Source organism: Oncorhynchus mykiss, chromosome 31, assembly GCF_013265735.2.
Source record: "Oncorhynchus mykiss isolate Arlee chromosome 31, USDA_OmykA_1.1, whole genome shotgun sequence".
NCBI classification, from domain to species: domain Eukaryota; kingdom Metazoa; phylum Chordata; class Actinopteri; order Salmoniformes; family Salmonidae; genus Oncorhynchus; species Oncorhynchus mykiss.
In genome coordinates, this window is record NC_050571.1 from 28170461 (window position 1) to 28192963 (window position 22503).

Sequence of the window (22503 nt, forward strand, 5' to 3'; positions counted from 1 at the left end):
TAGAGCAGAGGAAATGCACCTGTTGCGGAAAAATTCTGTACCTCCGCCGCACCACCACTGTCACAACCGTTCCATATCTTCCGGGATTTTAGGTTTCTAACCACCAACGCTGAAAGTCAAGTTACCAGAATGCAGGAAGGAGAGACAGTGAGTTAGACTGGGAAGGAGTCAAGACGATACATTGCAGCAAAGGGTAGAGACAGAGGTACGTTGAGTTTGTCGTGATTCATTCTGATCTATAACATGCATTCAAACGGTTATATTTAATTACAGTTTAAATGAAAGTTATTTTACGCAAAACAGTTAATTGCTGAAGACGTCTTCCTGACACGGGAAACCTCTCTTTGGAATTCTTTACTATACTCCATTGATCGACATGGCGCAGAAACTATATGCCACTTGTTTTGCCCGCTATCAGTCTGCTCTAAAACGCGCCTATTCTGTTCTCTTTTTTTTAACGTCCTCCCTTCCTGGATTGTGGAAATATAGTGGTGAATTGATTCGGATCACAGTCGGAGTAAAGTTTACGTTTTTTTTCAAGATAATTAAACAATCTGGACTGTTGCTAAAATACCTTTTATCTAACATGAACTATATGTGCGTTCACTCATTCAAATGCAGTTCTTATGTCGGGTTGTCTTCAGATCATGTGTGACGATAACTGCTTTTTTCCAAACTGGATGTGTTGCCAACATTAAATCCATCCCTTACATTGTTTAAGCTACATTTTGTTTTGTTGTAGCCTATAGCCCTACTTTATTTTGAGATATATTACAAGCCGAGGCAAATAACTATTTGCCCAATAAGGTGACAGATTTTGTTATACATTCCATGTTGAGTAACTGTCCAGGAAATTGCACATACTATGCTATTCTCATGGATTGTTCAATTGGAATTATCATTATTTTATATAGCCTATAAACACAATGCCCCGGAAAAGCACTTTTTGTTGAGGTTTTCCTACATCCACATAATTCCTACTAACGTTGCTATTCATGCAATTTCCTTGACATTAACAGTCTTCTTCTGAACTGAGCTGCCCTACATATATTGTACACTACTCAAGCGTGAGTCGATTAGCCTCAAGCGTTCAAACAATGACGAAGTTTCCTCCCCCACGAGTGACATAGCATAGCACAACAACCCTGTGCTAGTGACCTTTTGAATGCAAATGATTGAAATCAATAAGTGTTTTTCCTGTTTCTTCAACTCATTCTCAACATTATTCAACGTCTTCTGAGGCGCTGGACTCAACTGGAGCTTGAAGCTCATGACTGGAACATGGCCGATGACAGGCTTGATGTCAGGATTAAACAAATGGTTTAACCAGTGCTTTCCACCCGCCGTTCTGTGTCCTTAGAGGGTGGGACCCTGCGATAATGCTGAGCTCGTGTTGTTTTTTCCTTTCCTGTTCCCATTCCTCCAAGCAACCTTTCACCCGGACAGAGAGGTTCTCTATGGGGTTTAAAAACACAAGGATCCGATTAGTCCTACTTTATCATTCCCAATACTGTATATGTGTGTGCCAGTGTCTGTCAAAATAAGATTAGCTGGAGACTATTTTCCCATGTCCTTTCCTATTTTACCATAGGATGACATGCTGAAATTAAAAATGCTATCTTTATGTAAAACATGTTGATTTATGTTTGTGTCAGACTCTAAAAGCACAAGATCTACTTTGAGAAATATGTCAGACTGTTTTCTTTCCCTGCAAAGGATTTTCTACATGATGTAATTTTTTATTTATTTAACCTGTAGTTAACTGGGCAAGTCAGTTAAGAACAAATTCTTATTTACAATGACGGCCAAACCCGGACACTGCTGAGCCAATTGTGCGCCGTCCTATGGGACTCCCAATCACGGCCGGATAAGATCTAGCCTGGATTTGAACCAGGGACTGTAGTGACACCTCTTGCACTGAGATGCAGTGCCTTAAACTGCTGCACCACTCAGGCATAGTACAAAGTTATAGGCTTAGTTTGTTGTAGTTAGGCGTTATAGTTTGGTGTTTAATCCAGTGGGATTGACACAGTACTGTACGTCCTGGTGTGAAATGCGAGGGAGATTGATATCCTCCACTAGTCCACCTCTACTCTGTTCTGTCTGCAGCACGGTCATCTCAGGGTGTTGGCTCTAAGCTAGATCACTGTGCTGTCTGTCTGCTTGTCAGCTCCATCTCCCTTATTACCCAGCTAACTTTAGCAAGGCAGAGTCAGAGGCTTCTGACGGGCTGGCATTGTGGCAGCAGCAGCCTCTGCATGGAGGCTCGCTAGAGGATCCACTAACATTCTCGTCCGTCCGTCCTGTACTCAGAGGTGGGGACACTTTCTTTCTCCTGATAGTAACCAGGTAAAAATCCTGAACCAAGTTGTAGCAGGGACCTTAAGGATTGCCTGTTCTGTGGTTGTCCCATTAGGCAGGGGATAAAAAAAAAAAAACTGAAAACAACCAAACTACAAAGAGTTCCAATAGGGGCGTCACAAAATAAGTCACTTTTTTTTAATATATTTTTTTACCTGCTATACTAGAAGTGTAAATTTTGGCCACGGCTAGCAAAGCGTGAGCCACTTTATCCTATTGCCTGGCATGGCAACTGCTCGGCATCTGACCGTAAGGTGCTACAGAGCGTAGTGAGTACGGCCCAGTACATCACTGGGGCCAAGCTTCCTGCCATTCAGGATCTATATACCGGGCGGGGTCAGAAGAAGGCCCCCAAAATTGTCAGAGACTCCAGTCACTCAAATCAGTGTTTTCTCTGATACCGCACAGCAACCGGTACTGGAGCGCCAAGTCTAGGACCAAAAGACTCCTTAACAGCTTCTACCCCCAAATTAACAGCTTCTACCCCCAAAACCTAAGACTGCTGAACAATTAATCAACCGGCCACGGGATTATTTGTTTTGTACACTGCTGCTGCTGCTATTTATCTATACATAGTCACCCTACCTCCATGTACAAATGACACCCGGTACCCCCTTTATATAGCCTCTTTATTGTTACTTTTTATAATGTTTCACTTTAGTTTATTTGGTACATATTTTCTTAACTCTTTCTTGAACTGCACTGTTGGTTAAGGGCTTGTAAGTAAGCATTTCACGGTAAGGTCTGCACTTGTATTCTGCGCATGTGATCAAGTTTGATTTGAGATACACTATATAGCTCTAACTCACCTAGCTGTTCTAGCTTCGCTATGTATCAGCAACCATTGTCAGCCAATCTAGTGGGGGTTGGAAGCTATGGTGAGCTTTGATTGGTTACTCGCGCAGCAATGTCGGAGAAGATTTGCGTAAAATTCATGTTCCCCAATTTTAGTCCCGCCCTATTCAGCTCCCTTGCCCATACTTGAATCGCCCAACGGTCCCTGCCCACTCCGTTTCTCACCACTTTCCTTCCATTGAAAATAATTTGTGAAGCCGTTGTTTTACCGAGCGATTGTGTCTCTAGTGTCACATCCCGTAAGACGTGAGCGTCATGTCGAAATCTTGAAAATAGAACCATATAGAAAATAATAATTTTATGCTCGAGTAGAGCATGCCTTTCGTGGAGCCAGCGCGCTCATGCTCTGCAAAAGTTGCGTGTCTGATGTAGCAGGCCAGTAAAACATAATTTCCTGCATGTTGTTTTCTGCGTGTAAACAACTATTTTTCCCATTTTTTTCAGGCAACCAAAAAATACTGTTGACTTGGCCAATTAAAAAGTGCCTTTCAGACTTTAAAGTCAATTTCTGTGTAGGGTATCATATAGTGATTAATCAGTTGCAAAAAAACTGTTTTAAATGGTCTATGATTACGAGAGTTTTTCTAATCGGGTCACACAGTTTTAACTCCTGGAAAAATGTATTGCCCTGTAGGGAGGATGAACTGCTGCTATTTAATTACTTGTTATTTTTTATTTATTCTTATCTGTATTTTTTAAACTGCATTGTTGGTTGGTTCTGCCTCATCCAATGTGCTCTGAACCTCGTCACCTGGATCATCGCAGCTAGCTAGCTGCTATCCGATTGGCTTCTCCTGGCTAACGTCCCTGTCCCGAAGCAAGCACCAGTTAGCCTGGAGCTAGCCTATGCTAGGCCCATCTCCCGGCTAGCTGAAGAGGACCATCAGCCACTCATTGGGCTACAATACCTATTTTGCCAATTAGACTGGACCCATTTTATTGCCGATCCGGAGCCCCGCCGATCCATCACGACTGGACTACCGACGTAATCTGCCCGAGGGCTCCTTTGTCGCGACGTCCCCTGAATGCCCGCCTGCTAGCCGTGGCCCGCTAACTGACTAGAGCATACCGGACTGTTAGCTGAAGTGGTCCATCAGTCAATTTCTTGGGCTACTATACCTATTTTGCCAATTGACCTGGACCCTTTTACTACACGGACCCCTGCTGATCCATCACGACTGGTCTGCCGACGTAACCGCATGAGGGGGCTACAACAACAGACTTCTTCCATCGCGACGTCCCTCTAAGTCCCTTCTGCTAGCCCCGGCACGCTAGCTGTCTGAATCGCCATGTCTCCAGCCCGTCCAGCTACTCATTGGACCCTATGATCACTCTGCTATGTATGCCTCTCCCTAATGCCAATATGCCTTGTCCATTGCTGTTTTGGTTAGTGATTATTGGCTTATTTCACTGTGGAGCCTCCAGCCCTGCTCAATATGCCTCAGCTAACCCTCTTGTCCCACCTCCCACACATGCGGTGACCTCACCTGGTTTAATTGATGTCTCTAGAGACAATACCTCTCTCATCGTCACTCAATGCCTAGGTTTACCTCAACTGTATTCACATCCTACCATACCTTTGTCTGTACATTATGCATTGAAGCTATTCTACGGCGCCCAGAAACCTGCTCCTGTTACTCTCTGTCCCGAACGTACTAGACGACCAGTTCTTATAGCCCTTAGCTATAAGGTTCATCCAGGCCCTGCAGTGCCTAGCTCCACTCCCATTCCCCAGGCCCTCTCATTTGTTGACAACTGTAACCGTAAAAGCCTTGGTTTCATGCATGTTAGCATTAGAAGCGTCCTCCCTAAGTTTGTTTTATTCACTGCTTTAGCACACTCTGCCAACCCGGATGTCCTAGCTGTGTCTGAATCCTGGCATAGGAAGGCCACCAAAAACCCTGAAATGTTCATCCCTAACTATAACATTTTCTGACAAGATAGAACTGCCACAGGGGGCGGAGTTAGCCTGCAGAGTTCTGTCTTACTATCCAGGTCTGTGCCAAACAACTTGAGCTTCTACTTTTAAAAATCCACCTTTCCAGAAACAAGTCTCTCACCGTTGCCGCTTGCTATAGACCACCTTCTGCCCCCAGCTGTGCCCTGGACACCATATTTGAATTGATTGCCCCCGATCTATCTTCAGAGCTCATGCTGCTAGGTGACCTAAACTGGGGCATGCTTAACACCCCAACCATCCTACAATCTAAACTTGATGCCCTCAATCTCACACAAATTATCAATGAACCTACCAGGAACAACCCCAAATCCCTAAACACGGGCACCCTCATAGATATCATCCTAACCAACCTGCCCTCAAAATACACCTCTGCTGTCTTCAACCAGGATCTCAGCGATCACTGCCTCATTGCTTGCGTCTGTAATGGGTCTGCGGTCAAACGACCACCCCTCATCACTGTCAAACGCTCCCTAAAACACTTCAGCGAGCAGGCCTTTCTAATTGATTCCATCAGTAGAAGATGCCTGGTTATTCTTTAAAAGTGCCTTCCTCACCATCTTAAATAAGCATGCCCCGTTCAAAAAATTTGAACCAGGAACAGATATAGCCCATGGTTCACTCCAGACCTTATTGCCCTTGACCAGCACAAAACATCCTGTGACGTACTGCATTAGCATAAAATAGCCCCCGCGATATGCAACTTTTCAGGGAAGTTAGGAACCAATATACACAGGCAGTTAGGAAAGCAAAGGCTAGCATTTTCAAACAGAAATTTGCATCCTGCAGCACAAACTCCAAAAGGTTCTGGGACACTGTAAAGTCCATGGAGCATAAGAGCACCTCCTCCCAGATGTCCACTGCACTGAGGCTAGGAAACACTGTCACCACCGATAAATCCATGATAATTGAGAATTTCAATAAGCATTTTTCTACGGCTGGCCATGCTTTTTAGCTAGCTGGCCACCCCTACCCTGGTCAACAGCCCTGCACCCCCCCATAGCAACTTGCCCAAGCCTCCCCCATTTCTCCAGATAGCTGATGTTCTGAAAGAGCTGCAAAATCTGGACCCCTACAAATTAGCAGGGCTAGACAATCTGGACCCTCTCTTTCTAAAATTATCTGCCAAAATTGTTGCAACACACTATTACTAGCCTGTTCAACCACTCTTTTTCATATTGCCTGAGATCCCCAAAGATTGGAAAGCTGCCGCGGTCATCGCCCTCTTCAAAGGGGGAGACACCCTAGACTCAAACTGCTACAGGCCTATATCTATCCTACCCTGCCCTTCTAAGGTCTTCGAAAGCCAAGTTAACAAACAGATCACCGACCATTCCGAATCCCATTGTACCTTCTCCGCTATGCAATCTGGTTTCCGAACTGGTCATGGGTGCACCTCAGCCACGCTCAAGGTCCTAAACGATATCATAACCGCCATCGACAAGAGACAATACTGTTCAGCTGTATTCCTCGACCTGGGCCGACTCTGTCAATCACCACATTCTTATCGGCAGACTCAACAACCTTGGTTTCTCAAATGACTGCCTCGCCTGGTTTACAAACTACTTCTCTGATAGAATTCAGTGTGTCAAATCGGAGGGCCTGTTGTCCGGACCTCTGGCAGTCTCTATGGGGGTGCCACAGGGTTCAATTCTCGGGCCGACTCTTTTCTCTGTATACATCAATGATGTCGCTCTTGCTGCTGGTTATTCTCTGAGCCACCTGTACACGCAGAAAACACAATTCTGTATACTTCTGGCCCTTTGGACACTGTGTTAGCTAAACTCCAGACGAGCTTCAATGCCATACAACTCTCCTTCCATGGCCTCCAACTGCTCTTAAATGCAAGTAAAACTAAATGCATGCTCTTCAACCGACCGCTACCCGCACCTGCCCGCCCGTCCAGCATCACTACTCTGGACGGTTCTGACTTAGAATATGTGGACAACTACAAATACCTAGGTGTCTGGCTAGACTGTAAACTCTCCTTCCAGACTCACATTAAGCATCGCCAATTCAAAATTAAATCTAGACTCGGCTTCTATTTCTCAAGAGTATCCTTCACTCATGCTGCCAAACATACCCTTTTAAAACTGACTATCCTACCGCTCCTCAACTTCAGCGATGTCATTTACAAAATAGCCTCCAACACTCTACTCAGCAAATTGGATGCAGTCTATCACAGTGCCATCCGTTTTGTCCCCAAAGCCCCATATACTACCTACCACTGCGACCTCTATGCTCAGGTTGGCTGGCCCTCGCTTCATATTCATCGCCAAACCCACTGGCTCCAGGTCATCTATACGTCTTTGCTGGGTAAAGCCCCACCTTATCTCAGCTCACTGGTCACCATAGCAGCAACCGCTCCAGCAGGTATATTTCACTGGTCACCCCCAAAGCCAACATTTCCTTCGGCCGCCTTTCCTTTCAGTTCTCTGCTGCCAATGACCGGAACAAATTGCAAAAGTCACTGAAGCTGGAGACATATCTCCCTCACTAACTTTAAGCACCAGCTGTCAGAGCAGATCACTGCACCTGTACATAGCCCATCTGTAAATAGCCCATCCAACTACCTCATCCCCATACTGTTATTTTAATTGTTGCTCCTTTGCACCCCAGTATCTCTACTTGCACATTCATCTTCTGCACATTTATCACTCCAGTGTTTAATTGCTAAATTATAATTATATCCCCTATGGCCTTTTTAAATAAAGGTGACGTAAATAAAAAACACACAAACTGCAGGACTCTGATAAGAAGCACATAGTCCCTGTTCAATGCTTTTGCGTACATCTTTTATTAAAGTGCTGTGGTAAATGCCTGCTCATCACCCGTTTGCCGGCTTTCCTGCCTGTACTGTTTACTGCTCTCTACCTGTTCCCCGGCCTCTCCGCTCATGGGTTCTCTACCTGTCTCCGTCCTCTCCCCTCACAGCAAGCCCTCAGCTCATGGGTTCTCTACCTGTCTCCGTCCTCTCCCCTCAGAGCAAGCCCTCCGCTCATGGGCTCTTTACCTGTTCTCCGTCCTCTCCCCTCACAGCAAGCCCTCCACTGTTTGAACACACTCTCTCTCCTGCATGGGTCCACTGTCATGCTGTGCTCTGTCTGAGCAGCCTGCACCTTATGTGAGGTCGTGGCTTATGTACTGAAAGTGGCTCCTCCATCAAATGGACTTTAGCTGGGGATAAAGAAGCCTCTGTCAGTTTTACTCCATCTTCAGTGCTGCTGATGTTTGGGATTAGATGGGATTTACACTGGTTTTCGCTGTGATCAAATCACATTTTATTGGTCACATACTGTAACAAATTACACAACATATACCCAATACACACAAATCTAAGTAGGAATGGATTAAGACTATATACAGTTGAATTCAGAAGTTTACATACACTTAGGTTGGAGTCATTAAAACTCAGTTTTCAAACACTCCACAAATGTCTTGTTAACAAACTATAGTTTTGGCAAGTCGGTAAGGACATCTACTTTGTGCATGACACAAGTAATTTTTCCAACAATTGTTTACAGACAGATTATTTCACTTATAATTCACTGATCACAATTCCAGTGCGTCAGAAATTTACATATTGTGACTTTAAACAGCTTGGATTATTCCAGAAAATTATGTCATGGCTTTAGGAGCTTCTGATAGGCTAATTGACATAATTTGAGTCAATTGGAGGTGTATCTGTGGATGTATTTCAAGGCCTACCTTCAAATGTAGTGCCTCTTTGCTTGACATCATGAGAAAATCCAAAGAAGTCAGCCAAGACCTCAGAAAAAAAATTGTAGAGGTACCACGTTAATCTGTACAAACAATAGTACGCAAGTATAAACACCATGGGACAATGCAGCCATCATACCGCTCAGGAAGGAGACGCATTCTGTCTCCAAGAGATTAATGTACTTTGGTGCGAAAAGTGCAAATCAATCCCAGAACAACAACAAAGGACCTTGTGAAGATTCTGGAGGAAACGAGTACAAAAGTATCTATATCCACAGTAAAACGAGTCCTATATCGCCATAAACCATAGGCCACTCAGCAAGGAAGAAGCCACTGCTCCAAAACCGCCATAAAAAAGCCAGACTATGGTTTGCAACTGCACATGGAGACAAAGATTGTACTTTTTTGAGATATGTGAATATGTTGAAGCAACATCTCAAGACATCAGTCAGGAAGTTAAAGCTTGGGTCTTCCAAACGGACAATGACCCCAAGCATACTTCCAAAGTTGTGGCAAAATGGCTTAAGGACAACAAAGTCAAGGTATTGGAGTGGCCATCACAAAGCCCTGACCTCATCCTCTAGAAAATGTGTGGACAGAACTGAAAAAGAATGTGCGAGCAAGGAGGCCTTCAAACGTGACTCAGTTACTCCAGCTCGGTCAGGAGGAATGGACAAAAATTCACCCAACTTATTGTGGGAAGCTTGTGGAAGGCTACCCAAAACGTTTGACCCAAGTTAAACAATTTAAAGGCAATGCTACCAAATACGAATTGAGTCTATGTAAACTTCTGACCCACTGGGAATGTGATGAAAGAAATACAAGCGGAAATAAATAATTCTCTCTACTATTATTCGGACATTTTAACATTCTTAAAATAAAGTGGTGATCCTAACTGACTTAAGACAGGGAATATTTACAAGGATTAAATGTCAGGAATTGTGAAAAACAGAGTTTACATACACCGTAGCCAAATACATTTAAACTTCTTGACTTCATATGGACGAGCAATGTCAGAGCAAAACGGACTAAGATATAGTATAGAAATTAACAGTATATACATATGAGATGAGTAATGCAAGATATGAAGCATTAAGAGAATGAGATACTGTAGAATAGTATAGAAAACAGCAGATGAGTAATACCAGATATGTAAACATTGTTAAGTGACTAAGACACTTTAGAATTCTACAGTATCTAGTATGACATCATGAGAGTGATTTTTAAACGGTAGCTACAGTGCTTGGTAAAGCAGGAGGAAATCATTTTCAAGCAGAAAGGACAACTTATAGAGAGAAAATCATATGTTCCCATTTCATGCCTTCTGGACTCAGCCCTGGTCTGCTCTTTGGTTAGCCTGTCTGGTCTAGGCTGACTATCCCTGAGGAGGTTAGTCTGGGACGGAGGTGCCATGCCACAGGCTGCAGACATGATCAACATGGCCTTCCTGACCGACTCGGAGCGGGAGCTGATCCTGGAGGTGTTGCGGCGGGACGAGGAGCTAAGGCAGGCCGAGGAGCAGCGTGTCCGGTGAGAACTCTCCTTCCCGGCTGCATCTCAATAGTCCTAAAGTGGCTTCCTCCTCACCCTGTCTCATTTCCTTTTTTTCTGCACAGATCTGAAAAAACAGGACAGGTGAAAGCAATACAGTGGATGCTGGTGGGAATTTAGCTTTCACCTAATCGGCTCAGTATTTCACATCAGTGCAGATGAAGGAGGAAGTCACTTTTAGACTTTCAACATCCAGTTAGGCAAAGATTTCAACACAGACACCAACAGGAGAGGGTCTAACCAACGTCTTCCTTCCCTGTGTTTCAGCAAGCTGAAGACAGAGCTGCTGGACATAAAGAGGAAGGGGGCCAAGCGCAGCAGTGGGAGGTACAGTGAGCGCAGCTGCGGTCGCTGCCAGGAACCACTGGGTCGACTGTCTGCCAGCTCCAGCCAATGTAGGGCATGTAAACACCAAGTGTGCCGCAACTGCCGCGCAGTGCGCCCCAATGGATCCTGGGTGTGCAGTGTGTGTGCCAAAGAGGCGTAAGAGTCCCATTTCTCTGTACTGTATGTTACCCCACCCTATCCTTTAGCATAACCAGGATCCCTGTGTTTGCAGTATCTATATGCAAAGCGTGATATCATATGTTTTAAAGCATCTCGCTGTAGAATGCCGCTCGAGGAGAGGATTTAAGCGGGTTTACATGATGTGGATCCGCTATGCAAATCTGTTGCATTCTAAACTGGTGTCGAATTTAGTCTATTTTGACAACAGTGCAGAGTTTTTGCAATGTCAGCATGTTACTCTTCGGGTTTGGTCCATATTTGATCCATGATGTGTTAACGCGGTGGTAACAACGTGTGGTGTGACTTTCTCCAGTGATCTAAAGAAGTGCACTGGAGACTGGTTTTATGACCAGCGAGTCAACCGCTTCACCACTACCCCTGGACACGACATAGTGAGAGCTTCCCTCAAAAAGAAGTCCCCATGTGAGTCCAGGAAACTGATGTGGACATTGCTCTGTTCAGTTGGAAACTTAAAAACTCTCACTTCTGGTGCAGAATGAAATGTTAATGTTGTGACAGCATAGGAATTTGTCCTAATTCCTCTACTCAGTTTCATTATTGATACGTGGGAAGCTCCATTACTGCATAGCTTTTGTTCATGTACTTTTTGAATTGCACTTCCTACAAATGCCATCAAAAGTAATTTATTCCCTGTCTGTCTGAATGAATGAATGAAGCCACTGACAGCATGTTACCAGTTGTCTGTCATGCTAAAGCTCTGTGTTCTGTTCTAGTGAGGAAGAGGGAGACCATGGGAGAGCAACTGTTGAAGAGTACAGAGTTGAAACCCGGCCAGCCGACCATCCCTGTTCCCCGACCCAGACTGATGGACCTAGCGGCCTCCAACAAGTAGTGAGCCCTCTTTATATCTGGGGGGACAACACAGGCTTCATGAGCATTAGTGTGACGCAGTTACTGTAATATGTGGATGGAGTTTCAACTCAGAACTTTGACACTCATTGTTATTTTCACAGTCCGCCAGACAAAGTTTCTGAAGAACCAGTGGCAGCTGAGAAGAAGCAACAGCACCAGCGCAGTGACACTAAATCTGCAGAGAAAGCCAGCTTGAACACTGTCAGGACAGAGACGGAGCCCTCTCTTGGGACTCCTTTCTTACCAATGTAAGTCTACATCCCAAAAAATAGGCCTATGGCATTAGCGCTACATGCTAACGAGACTCATTGGGATGGCTCCTCATTATGAATGGTGTTTATGACCCAGGAAGAAGAAGAGTACAGGTCGGTCCAGTCCAGCAGGTTCCAGTGTGTCCAGTATTCCAGTCAAAGTAGAAAGCACAGGTATCCACAGCGCCAACTTAGACACGGTGAGTTTACACATCCATCAGGTGTTGGGATTAGTTACATTTCAGCACAGTCAAATTGGGAAGTAAAAAGTCCACTTGGTAAAAAATTGAATTGAACCTAACCCTGTCTTCCTCATGTCTCCAGCCAATACATATTATACTGTCACACCTGACTGTAACCCCCGTCTCCTTCCATAGTCCTCCGTAGTGAATCGTCGTAGTGTAAGTCCCTGCACCGGGTCTGTCTTATTGGAAGACGACGGGCTGTTCAAGAAGAGCGTCAGACAAGGTCAGAAACCCTCTGGTGAGACTCTTGTGTGTCGGTCGTCTCAGTAGTTCTGATTCCCAAGCTATAATTATATAAGGTTATTTTTAAGGGCTTCAGGCCTGCTTGAGTAAATGAAGGCATGCTCATTTAATGTCTTCATGGGTTTCAATCAGAATTCACATCTGTGCTGGACCTGCGTCAGGAAGTATCGGAGGGCTCTATGGGTGACAGAAGCAAGTCTGTGCCTGGCCTCAATGTGCCGGTGAGCAGAAGCCCACTTCCTCATAATACACTGAGGCATAATAGTTCACTATACTATAAAATACTTCTTAGTATTTGATGACAAATGCAGTTGCGTTGTCTTTTGCATGAGTTCAGATTTGCTTGTTGTCATTGCAGGATGACGAGGAGGATGATGAGGACATTGATAACTTGGTGAGCATCCATAGAAAGACAGTGGGCTCAAGTACCTCAAATCTTCGCGGCTCCAAGGTAAATGCATGTGATTCTCACTTATCTTATTTTCATAGGTTCTAGTTAGTGTGTGTGATGCCAGTTTTAGTCCCTGAATATATTTTTAGAAACAGAATTGATAAGTCAACGACACAATGTTTTGGAGACAATTCAGGATATCCTGGTTCGTGTGTTGAGCTGCTGCCTAATAAAGTTACCATGGCAACAACGGCTCAAGCTCAAAATTGCTTCAGGGCAGGAAAATTTGACTGTGACCTGACTTTCATTGTCACAGTTTCGGCCTCGTTTGTGCGCCTTTCCAGGGACAAGTTTGTTTCTTGATTGGATACGATACGTTTACCTTTCTCGTCCAAGTTGTAGAATTGTATCCAATATCAATGCAGTTGAACTAACTACTAACAGCTACTTGGTGAATTGTGAATGTGTCCACCACAGAGTACACTGGGGAGTCTGATGAGTATTTACAGTGAGGCAGGAGATTATGACTGCGTGGAGGTGAGCGGGGACATTGTGTTCTCTCTCAGCTACGATGACACCACCCATAGCCTGGCCGTCCTCGTCAAGGAGTGCCACTCGCTGGCCCACGGGGACGCCACACGCCAGCGTTCCAACCCGTGAGTGTCCTCTCGGGACTAGGGTCTAATAGTCTCAGTAGGAATTGATGGGTGCATCTCAATAGTGTGAAGATGCTTCTTCCTTTTGTATCCTCTCCTTCATATACCCCTCATCTGAAAACACAGGATGGATAAAAGTAATGGTTGACGCCTATCTGGAATTGTATTTCAACTAAGCTGTTCGGATGCATTATATCATGTATATCACTCCTTAAAGTGAGACAAACACCCTTCCATGGGATTCCTGTCTTCTTTTCATGATGACAGATGAGCAGCGCTGTAGAAAATGATTCCCAGTAATCCTGTTGTTTACGCTAAACACACACTTCAGTGTTATTTCTGTATGACATAACGTAGATCATCTTAGATAAGACCCTGTCCTGTTTACAACATTTTTGATGTACCCAGAGGTCATTTATCAGAGTTCCAATGGGAAGATTTTCCATTTAATTCAGAATAAAAAATATAATTTGTATTCTGGAAATGTAGGTACACATTTTTTGTAGTCAAAATAGTTCGGTATTGCAGGTAATGATGATACCAGCCCTAATTGCAGGACTATTAATATGAATTTGAACTATTTAAAGGGGCAGTGCACTTAAGGTGACTTTACAGTTGTTTTTATGATACACTGAGGGCGAAAATAACACAGAAAGTTTGACAATTATGATAGTGCCCTTTTTGTGTAAGAGCTATTTGAAAATTATGCCTGGAATTTCAGCCTTTTCAGGTAGGATGAAACTTTTGGCCCCTATCATGACATCACAATGTGATTGATTATAATACACCAATGGCTGTTCATCTGGGTAAGGGGGTGGGCTCTAGACATATCAGCCAATCAGGGCTTTGCATGTAAATGAATTCAAATTGGTTTCCTCAAGCTTACATGATCAGAGTGAGAATTTCAAGGGCCAAAGGAGGCTCAGGGAAATAAGTGATAAAACATATATCTTGGAGTTATTTTCATTAAATAAACACGCACACAGTGATTTACATGCAGTGATGATTTAAAAAATAAAATTACCAAGATTGCATGGGGGCTTTAATGTGTTGAAAAAATATTATTCTCATGTCGTTTTGTCCTGCAGGTATGTCAAGTGCTATCTTCTCCCTGACAAGTCTCGCACTGGTAAAAAGAAAACCAGCATCAAACGAAACACAGTAGACCCCACCTACAATGAGTTCCTAAAGGTGATGGACTCTCTGGAACTGCAGTAGAATTAGATGGACACTGATGAACCTGGGCTGTGGACAAATCCCTTATTATTTGTCTATCTCAATGGCTGGTCATTAAGTCGATAATGCCTCCACCTTCACTAGGCAGTAAGATTGATGTTGACCTTCAACATAAAGAGTTTATTGCTTCTAGTAAACGGCAAACAAATATTGATTTTGTTTCTGCCCTTTTTTAATTCACTGAGTATACAGAACAGGGAACTCGGATGTGAAGGCCAGAGAGGGTGGAAGGAGAAACACTAATAAAGATGTCGTTTCACAGATCAGTGAGGGAAGGGTTTAATGTTGACATGTCCTGCCACTCCCTCACACTTTTTCCCTTCTTCTCCTCCAGTTCTCCATCAGCCGCTCCCAGGTGCTCACTCGTTCCCTCCAGCTCTCTGTCTGGCACCATGACCGCTTGGGCCGTAATGCCTTCCTGGGAGAGGTAGAGGTGCCTCTGGACTGCAGGGACCTCGACGGCCAACACGAGGAGTGTGTGGCGCTCATGGGAAAAGTACGCCTGAGTAGGCGCCATCATCAGGGCTCAGAGTTGTTCTTGATCAGGTTTCATGGTTGGAACAAACGCCAGGCCCTACACATCAATCATTTTAAATGTATTTCTAATCTACAGTATACATTATTAACCTGTAGTCTAGTGGTTTTACCTCAGCTGTTCTTCTCTTCGTAGGCATCACCACTGCAGTCCTCTGCCTTTTCTCAGTACAAAGGAGAACTGGTGATTTCCCTGAAGTACGTCTCGACTAAGAAACCACCAACAGAGAAGACTAAAGGTAGGACTGCCAGTGTCGACAGAACAGAGGAACAGAAAAGCTCAGTCGACACTGTCTGTTTCAAATCCTTACCAGTGGCTGTCTGACACCATTATCCCCCCTAGGCAAGACTCTTTCTCTAGGCAACAAGTCAAAGACGGAGGAGGGAGGGGAATTGCACGTCTTGATCAAAGAGGCCAAGAACCTGACGGCAATGAAAGCAGGGGACACGTCGGATTCCTTTGTGAAAGGGTTAGCTGGCGGCATGATATCACTTTAAATCTTCACATTCACTCTGAGATTATGAATTTCTTCTGTTTCATCATTCTCACTCAGGAGATGGTGCAACTCCCACTAATTTTAATAAAAATACGTACTTTATTGATTACTAGAATTACAAACATTGTTGCCACCTAGCCTTCATCAAAATGTAATAGTTTTCACTCATGCTTTAACCCTAGATACTTGTTGCCATTGAAGTCCAAGTCCACTAAGAGGAAGACTCCGGTGGTGAAGAAGACTCTGAACCCTCACTACGACCACACATTTGTGTACAAAGGCCTGACCCTGGACCAGCTGAGTAAGATGTGTCTGGAGCTGACCGTGTGGGACCGGGAGGCCATCTCCAGTAATGACTTCCTGGGTGGGGTTCGACTCAGCACAGGCACAGGTAATGACACAACACCTTGTTGCTTTATGGAGGGGAAGTGTTATGGTAGGGAAGCATCCATCGGCAGTATTCCTCTTCCGTTTTTAAATGTTTGATTCAATATTTATCATTCCGTTGCAGGTCACCTATTTTGCCGATGTTAAAGTTGGTAGTAAAGAAAAGCTACCTCAGAGGGCAAACATCTAAAAGGGAAAGGGGGAAACCTAGTCAGTAGTACAACAATGTATTCAACTGAAATGTGTTTCTGCATTTACCCAACCCCTCTGAATCAGAGAGGTGCGGGGGGCTGCCTTAATTGACATCCACGTTATCGGCGCCCGGGGAACAGTGGGTTAACTGCCTTGCTCAGGGGCAGAAAGACAGATTTTTACCTTGTCAGCTCAGGGATTTGATTCAGCAGGTTACTGGCCCAACTCTCCTGCCCAACAGGTTACCCCCTCTGGTGTTACCCCCTCTGGTGATGGGCAGTCGGCCCATTGTTTAAATCGTTTCAAAAGCAGTGAACTCCCAAATGTCACACTATGCGTAGGGCTCCTGTATTGTGTGGACAGGTCAGACCTACTTTAGTTCACTGCATTTCTGTTGCCCTACTTTTCAGCCACACTGAAGGTTGGCAAGGAGGAAGTGGAGGCGGACTCAACAGGAGAGGAGGTGTCTCTGTGGCAGAAGATGATGCAATACCCTGACTCATGGGCAGAGGGCTCTCTTCCATTACGCTCCTCTATGGGCAAGAACAAGAGCAAGTGAGGACTCCATCTCATAACCTGAGAGAAGAGCAATTGACAAAGGGCAATCCCTCAACTTTTTATCAGCATTATTATCTGTAACCAAAAGACTATCACAGCTGTGTTTAACCGCAAGCACCAAAAGAAGTGCTTTTGAAAGCATATATAGTAAATTCATCTGAGGTCTTCAGGTATTTGCTAGCCGAGGTATAATTTCATATGTTTGAATGCAAGGTTGTGTGTTTAATATGCAAATGCTTTTTAAAATCATAAACAGCACTAACCAAAGAGTTGATCAAATTCAACAACTCATGTTTAATTGACATTTTTTTCCACATATTTCTTCAAGCTAAATTCCATCCATGATCAGCAAACCATTCATTATTAACTAGGGTGCTTCATGGGGGGTTGCCGGGTTTTCAGTTTCAGGCTGAATCTCTGTTGCACTCGAAGGCACTGAAAAATGGTGTCCATTTTTGGTCCATATCAAATCTTGTGTGGTGCTTCATGGCAATCAAATGAAAACTACTGTACCTGTGATAGGGATGTCAAGCATGTGGTACATTGAAATATATATGTAAATATGATCAGTTGCACTAAAAGTGACCAATTTTATTTCTCAACCTCTATCCTCTTAAAAGTAAATGTCATTATCTTTCATACTGTAACTTGAGTCAAGTTTGCTTTTATTATGGCTCACAGGAGGTTGGTGGCACCTTAATTGGGGAGGACAGGATTGTGGTAATGAAATAAGTGGAATGGCATCAAACGCATGGTTTGATGCCGTTCCAGACGTTATTATGAGCCGTCCTCCCCTCAGCAGCCTCCACTGCTATGGCTGTATCAAATTGTATTAATTCACCTAATAAATATGTGAAATGCCTAAACCTGTAATCATCCGCGTTTGTTACAGTGCAGTATGGGTAGTGAAGTAAAAAAAGATGCGTACATATGTTTCTATACTTTTAGACCTGTAAAAACAGGCTACCTCTATCTCTAAATCGATCAGATCATTATCTATCAGCCAGTGGAAACATTTCACTACCAGAGCTGTTACCTGCGTGTTTCCTTGTTTCTCTCTCTATTCTGGGCCACCCTGGTGTCCATGATTGTATCTCTACATAGCAAAGCTTTTTCCTCTGCGCTATCTACATAAGTGTCTGACCTCCCCAAACCACTGTCTTAGTCACAGTAGTCTCTGTGCAACTCCAGCCGATGTCGTTCTTCTTCATCCAACAGGTTATCGTCGATGTATGAGAAGAGCTCATCGGATGTGGTGGGAGTGATGAATCTCTCGTGGTCCAAACCATCCTTGTCCAACAGCACCATGTTGAAGTAGGATCTGGAGATCCTGAAAGCCTGCCTGTACAACACACAGCACCAGAACCATTTAGTGTCGAGACAGTGATGGTGTATTTGATTACCTGAAGATGGAGTGCAGCCAACATGATTATGCGAGATCCCCTTACCTCAGACCCTCGATGACCTCAGTGTCCAGGTGACGTCCCTTGATGCGGCCCACTTCTCGAGGGGGGGAGCCTAGCAGCTCAATCACCGTCACTTGTCGTAGGTCCAGACCACAATCTGCCTTCTAGGCATGAAAACACCCCAAGAATGGTCACAATCATAAAAACAAGCTGCTTATATTTCATTTGTATTAAATCCCGTAGTAGCTCGCAGTGGCGCTCTCTTGTGGAAGCCTTACCTTCCACATAATCCTTCGTTCCTAAGTAAAAGTAAGTTGAGTGCAAAATTTCCCTGACTAGCAGATAATGCCCTAACCATCCAGCTGTCTTTCTGGGCGTGTATGACATTGCAAATGACTTTAAAGGTGAGTCGAGACTAACAAATCTATAGATCACCTTGCCTCCTAAATAACTATTCAATATAGATCAGTCGGTCCATTTACCAATGACACATTACGGTTCTGGCGCTGTTGAATACAGTCTCTTGACTCACCTGCACCATAAGGTTCTGGAGCTTGTAGTCTCCATGGGCTACGTTAGGTGCCGACACGATCAGAAGCCTTCTCTTGTCATAGAATTGGTCCAGGAGGGCAGATGCTGTGTTCACATCTGTTTTAAACTCCATTGCTAAATGCGCAATAAAAAAAGTGTATTGTTGGTGTAATCACTTTACATGTATGGGTTAAATTATGAACACAACAAACCAGATGGTCTTTCAGAAGGTCATTCTCTGTCATTGGCTCTCAATACTAACTGACACACTCGGCGGGGGCCTCAGTCCAGCTGCGGTCGAACTGGCAGACTCGGCGGGAGGTCCCCCGCCTCTCGTGGCCCCCGTCACAGTGGTACTCGCACACCGCCCCGTAGTTGTTCCCATCAGAGTCACAGGTGAGGTAACCATGGAGAGGGGTCTTGAGGACTGGACACCTCCTGACTGGAGGGAGAGAGAGCAGAGCCTGATTTCACAAACCAATTGCTGATCTATGTTCAGTTATGTTGTTTAGATCATAATAAATAAAATCATATGGACAGGGGGGACCTGATCCTAGATCAGCACTCCTACTCTGAGATGCTATGTGAATACGGGCCCAAAGCAGCCATCTTCAAACAGTACTGAAATATGATGACTCTTGGATGTCTATAAAGGGTTTATAGAAGTTCTCCACAAGGGAAATATGATTGTTGTTTGTCACTGAAGGAATTAGATTTATACTCAGTAAAAAAAAATCCACTATTTAGTTGCGTGATGAAATGTATCAATTGAACGTTGAATGTTTGTTTGTATAATGTGTTTGTCCTGTAAAGTATGGGTTTTGCTCTAGTCCAAATGTCAGATCATTGCGTCTGACATTGACAGTGATGTCTTACCCTCAACCCGAACAATGAACTTGCAGGCAGCCCTGTTCCTGGCTTGGTCGTGTGCTGTGTACCGGATAATGTTTATCCCCTCTTTAAAGTTGCTATCTGGCCGCTGGCCTATCAGCGTTACACTGCAAACAGACAACAAGCACACGTTTCACCTCCAGATAAAGCAAAGGGGAAGAAGAGGAGAGGGGAAAAGGCAGTAAATAAGGACTGACATACTCTAATGTTTTATCAGCAGTATCCGTGGCAACCGGCGGGTCCCAGGACACTCTGGCGGTTAGTTTCCCAGGCTCTGCGACCTTCACCCGAGACAGGGGACACTTTATTTTGGGAGGATCATGATCTGAAACAACATCAGTTTGGTAAACCAGTGAAGAACAATAATATATACTTTTTTGTTGTTAAATGTTAACATCTGTTGGTCTTGGTCAACTGAATCAATTCCTCTCGAGGGAAGGGAACTTTGAAGATTAGAAATATGTCTTGGTCTTGAGTCAAAGACAAAAGAAGGAAATGAAACATGTGGAAAGAGAGGCACTAGATGAATATCTATCTGTGTTGTGTTTGTGTTGTGGGAGACATGCCCATTGGGAGCTGCCCAGGCCTATGAAAGAAACAAACAAACATATGCTTGCAATCATTAAGGACTGGGGAGTTTTTCAGGATAAAAAAGAAATGGAATAGAGCTAAGCGAAGGCAAAATCCAAGAGGAAAACCTAGTTCAGTCTGCTTTCCAACAAACACTGGGAGACGAATTCACCTTTCATCAGGACAATAACCTAAAACACCAAGGCCAAATCTACACTAGTGTTACTTACAAAGAAGACAGTGAATGCTGCCGAGTTACAGCCTTGACTTTAATATGATTGAAAATATATGGAAAGACTTATGGTTGTCTAGCAATGATCCACAACCAATTTGACAGAGCTTGAGGAATTTTGAAAATAATATTGTACAATCCAGGTGTGCAAAGCTCTTAGAGACTTACCCAGAAAGACTCACAGCTGTAATCGCTGCCAAAGCTGATTCTAACATGTATTGACTCGGGTGTGAATGCTTATGTAAATGAGAAATTTCTGCATTTTATTTTCAATACATTTTCCAACATTTCTAAAGATGTGTTTACACTTTGTCATTATGGGGTACTGTATGTACATTGGTGAGAAAAAAATTGATATCTATTTTGAATTCAGGCTGCAACACAACACAATACGGAATAAGTCAAGGAGTGTGAACACTTTCTGGAGGCACTGTGTAGGCTGTACCTTCACAGATGGGCTCTGCCCCACTCCAGGACCCCCCAACCAGACAGGTGCGAGAGTGGTCCCCCTCGATCCGGTACCCCGGCTCACAGATGTAATCACACCTGGAGTCCACCATGTATCCCTGGGTGCAGTGGTACGTGCCGTGCCAGATCAGGTGCAGCGTGTTGCAACGAACCTCTGTGGAGTCAACACACCATAGTCAAAAAGAGATACAAATTACTCCTATGGAGGTTTTTCTAAAGAAAACGTAGGTCCTTTTTCATTAACAATAGATGACATGTATCTGTCTGTATTCAGCCTGTACTCACGGCGGCAGTGACTGGTTCCAGACCAACGTCGGTTGGGCATGCACTGCACAGAGGTTCTGCCCAGCAGCTTGTAGCCGCGGTCACAGGTCATCTCGCAGAGGGTGCCCAGGGTGCTGCGGTAGTTCCCTCCACGGGGGGAGTGGCAGGTCACATCGCCATTGGCCAGGCTCAAAAAGTGACACCATCTTGGATCTGCATCGAAACAACACTTTTTAATCACACACTGGAACACAGCGCCAAGACCAGTGTGCTACAGACCCAATTGATATCAAGTGATAATGATTTTAAAAACAGTGATGTGGGGTACGTAGATTTCCAATTCAGTGTAAGTGTCCACTTGCATTATGACAAGCTTATTCCTAATGTTAGTGTTGTGACTGTGTGGTTCTCCTTACTTACTCCTGTAGTCCAGTCTGGGAGTATAGTACTCCTCCTCTGGAACAACCTCATTGTAGCTGCTGTGCAGTGTGGTTCCAGAGTCTGAAACCAATGTCAGACTTATTAGCTCTGATCAGTCATAGCAAAAAGGCATAAAACAAAATAAAACCATTTGTTAGCCACTAATGTAGTTATGGACTATACTTATGGCTATACTCGGCCTTGTCCCACCCTCTAGTGGTGTGGGGGCTGTGTTTTGGCAAAGTGTGTGGGGTTATATCCTGCCTGTTTGGCCCTGTCCGGGGGTATCATCGGATGGGGCCACAGTGTCTTCTGACCCCTCCTGTCTCAGCCTCCAGTATTTATGCAGCAGTAGTTTATGTGTCGGGGGGCTAGGGTCAGTCTTATATCTGGAGTATTTCTCCTGTCTTATCCGGTGTCCTGTGTGAATTTAAGTATGCTCTCTCTAGTTCTCTCTCTCTGAGAACCTGAGCCCTAGGACCATGCCTCAGGACTACCTGGCATGCTGTCCCCAGTCCACCTGGCCGTGCTGCTGCTCCAGTTTCAACTGTGCTGCCTGCGGCTATGGAACCCTGACCTGTTCACCGGACGTGCTACCTTTCCCAGACCTGCTGTTTTCAACTCTCTAGAGACAGCAAGAGTGGAGGAGATACTCTCAATGATCGGCTATAAAAAGCCAACTGACATTTACTCCTGACGTGCTGACC

The 22503-nt window shown here is 44.4% G+C and overlaps 2 protein-coding genes across 6 annotated transcripts in view; one reads left to right on the forward strand and one right to left on the reverse strand.

Annotated features, from left to right (window-relative positions):
* sytl4 (synaptotagmin-like 4) lies at window positions 1-17880 on the forward strand. 3 transcript variants are annotated; one of them, XM_021583799.2, is made up of 17 exons: window positions 1-205; window positions 10250-10423; window positions 10712-10927; window positions 11265-11374; window positions 11686-11800; window positions 11926-12072; window positions 12173-12275; window positions 12453-12558; window positions 12696-12784; window positions 12922-13014; window positions 13432-13610; window positions 14699-14801; window positions 15181-15342; window positions 15517-15619; window positions 15724-15850; window positions 16060-16268; window positions 16867-17880. In XM_021583799.2, the coding sequence occupies exons 2-17, from the start codon at window positions 10305-10307 to the stop codon at window positions 17013-17015; spliced, it is 2130 nt and encodes a 709-aa protein (XP_021439474.2). In that variant the 5' UTR covers window positions 1-205; window positions 10250-10304; the 3' UTR covers window positions 17016-17880. The 3 variants fall into 3 exon arrangements, with proteins under 3 accessions (XP_021439474.2, XP_021439473.2, XP_021439475.2); XM_021583798.2 differs by having other exon boundaries at window positions 2-205; window positions 11686-11803; XM_021583800.2 differs by having other exon boundaries at window positions 3-205; window positions 11686-11803; window positions 12453-12543.
* Window positions 17297-22503, reverse strand: part of srpx2 (sushi-repeat containing protein X-linked 2) — a 10877-nt gene continuing 5670 nt past the window's right edge. Inside the window, exons 2-10 of one of the 3 annotated variants that reach the window (XM_021583802.2) lie at window positions 21797-21877; window positions 21398-21589; window positions 21090-21266; window positions 20044-20167; window positions 19828-19949; window positions 19214-19393; window positions 18953-19086; window positions 18463-18581; window positions 17297-18356 (exon numbers count right to left, since the gene is read on the reverse strand). In XM_021583802.2, the coding sequence (XP_021439477.2) occupies window positions 18176-18356; window positions 18463-18581; window positions 18953-19086; window positions 19214-19393; window positions 19828-19949; window positions 20044-20167; window positions 21090-21266; window positions 21398-21589; window positions 21797-21877 (1310 nt within the window). In that variant the 3' untranslated portion in view covers window positions 17297-18175. Of the gene's footprint in view, window positions 18357-18462; window positions 18585-18952; window positions 19087-19213; window positions 19394-19827; window positions 19950-20043; window positions 20168-21089; window positions 21267-21397; window positions 21590-21792; window positions 21878-22503 lie in introns of all 3 variants that reach the window. The other 2 variants (XM_021583801.2, XM_036970537.1) reach the window with 2 other exon arrangements.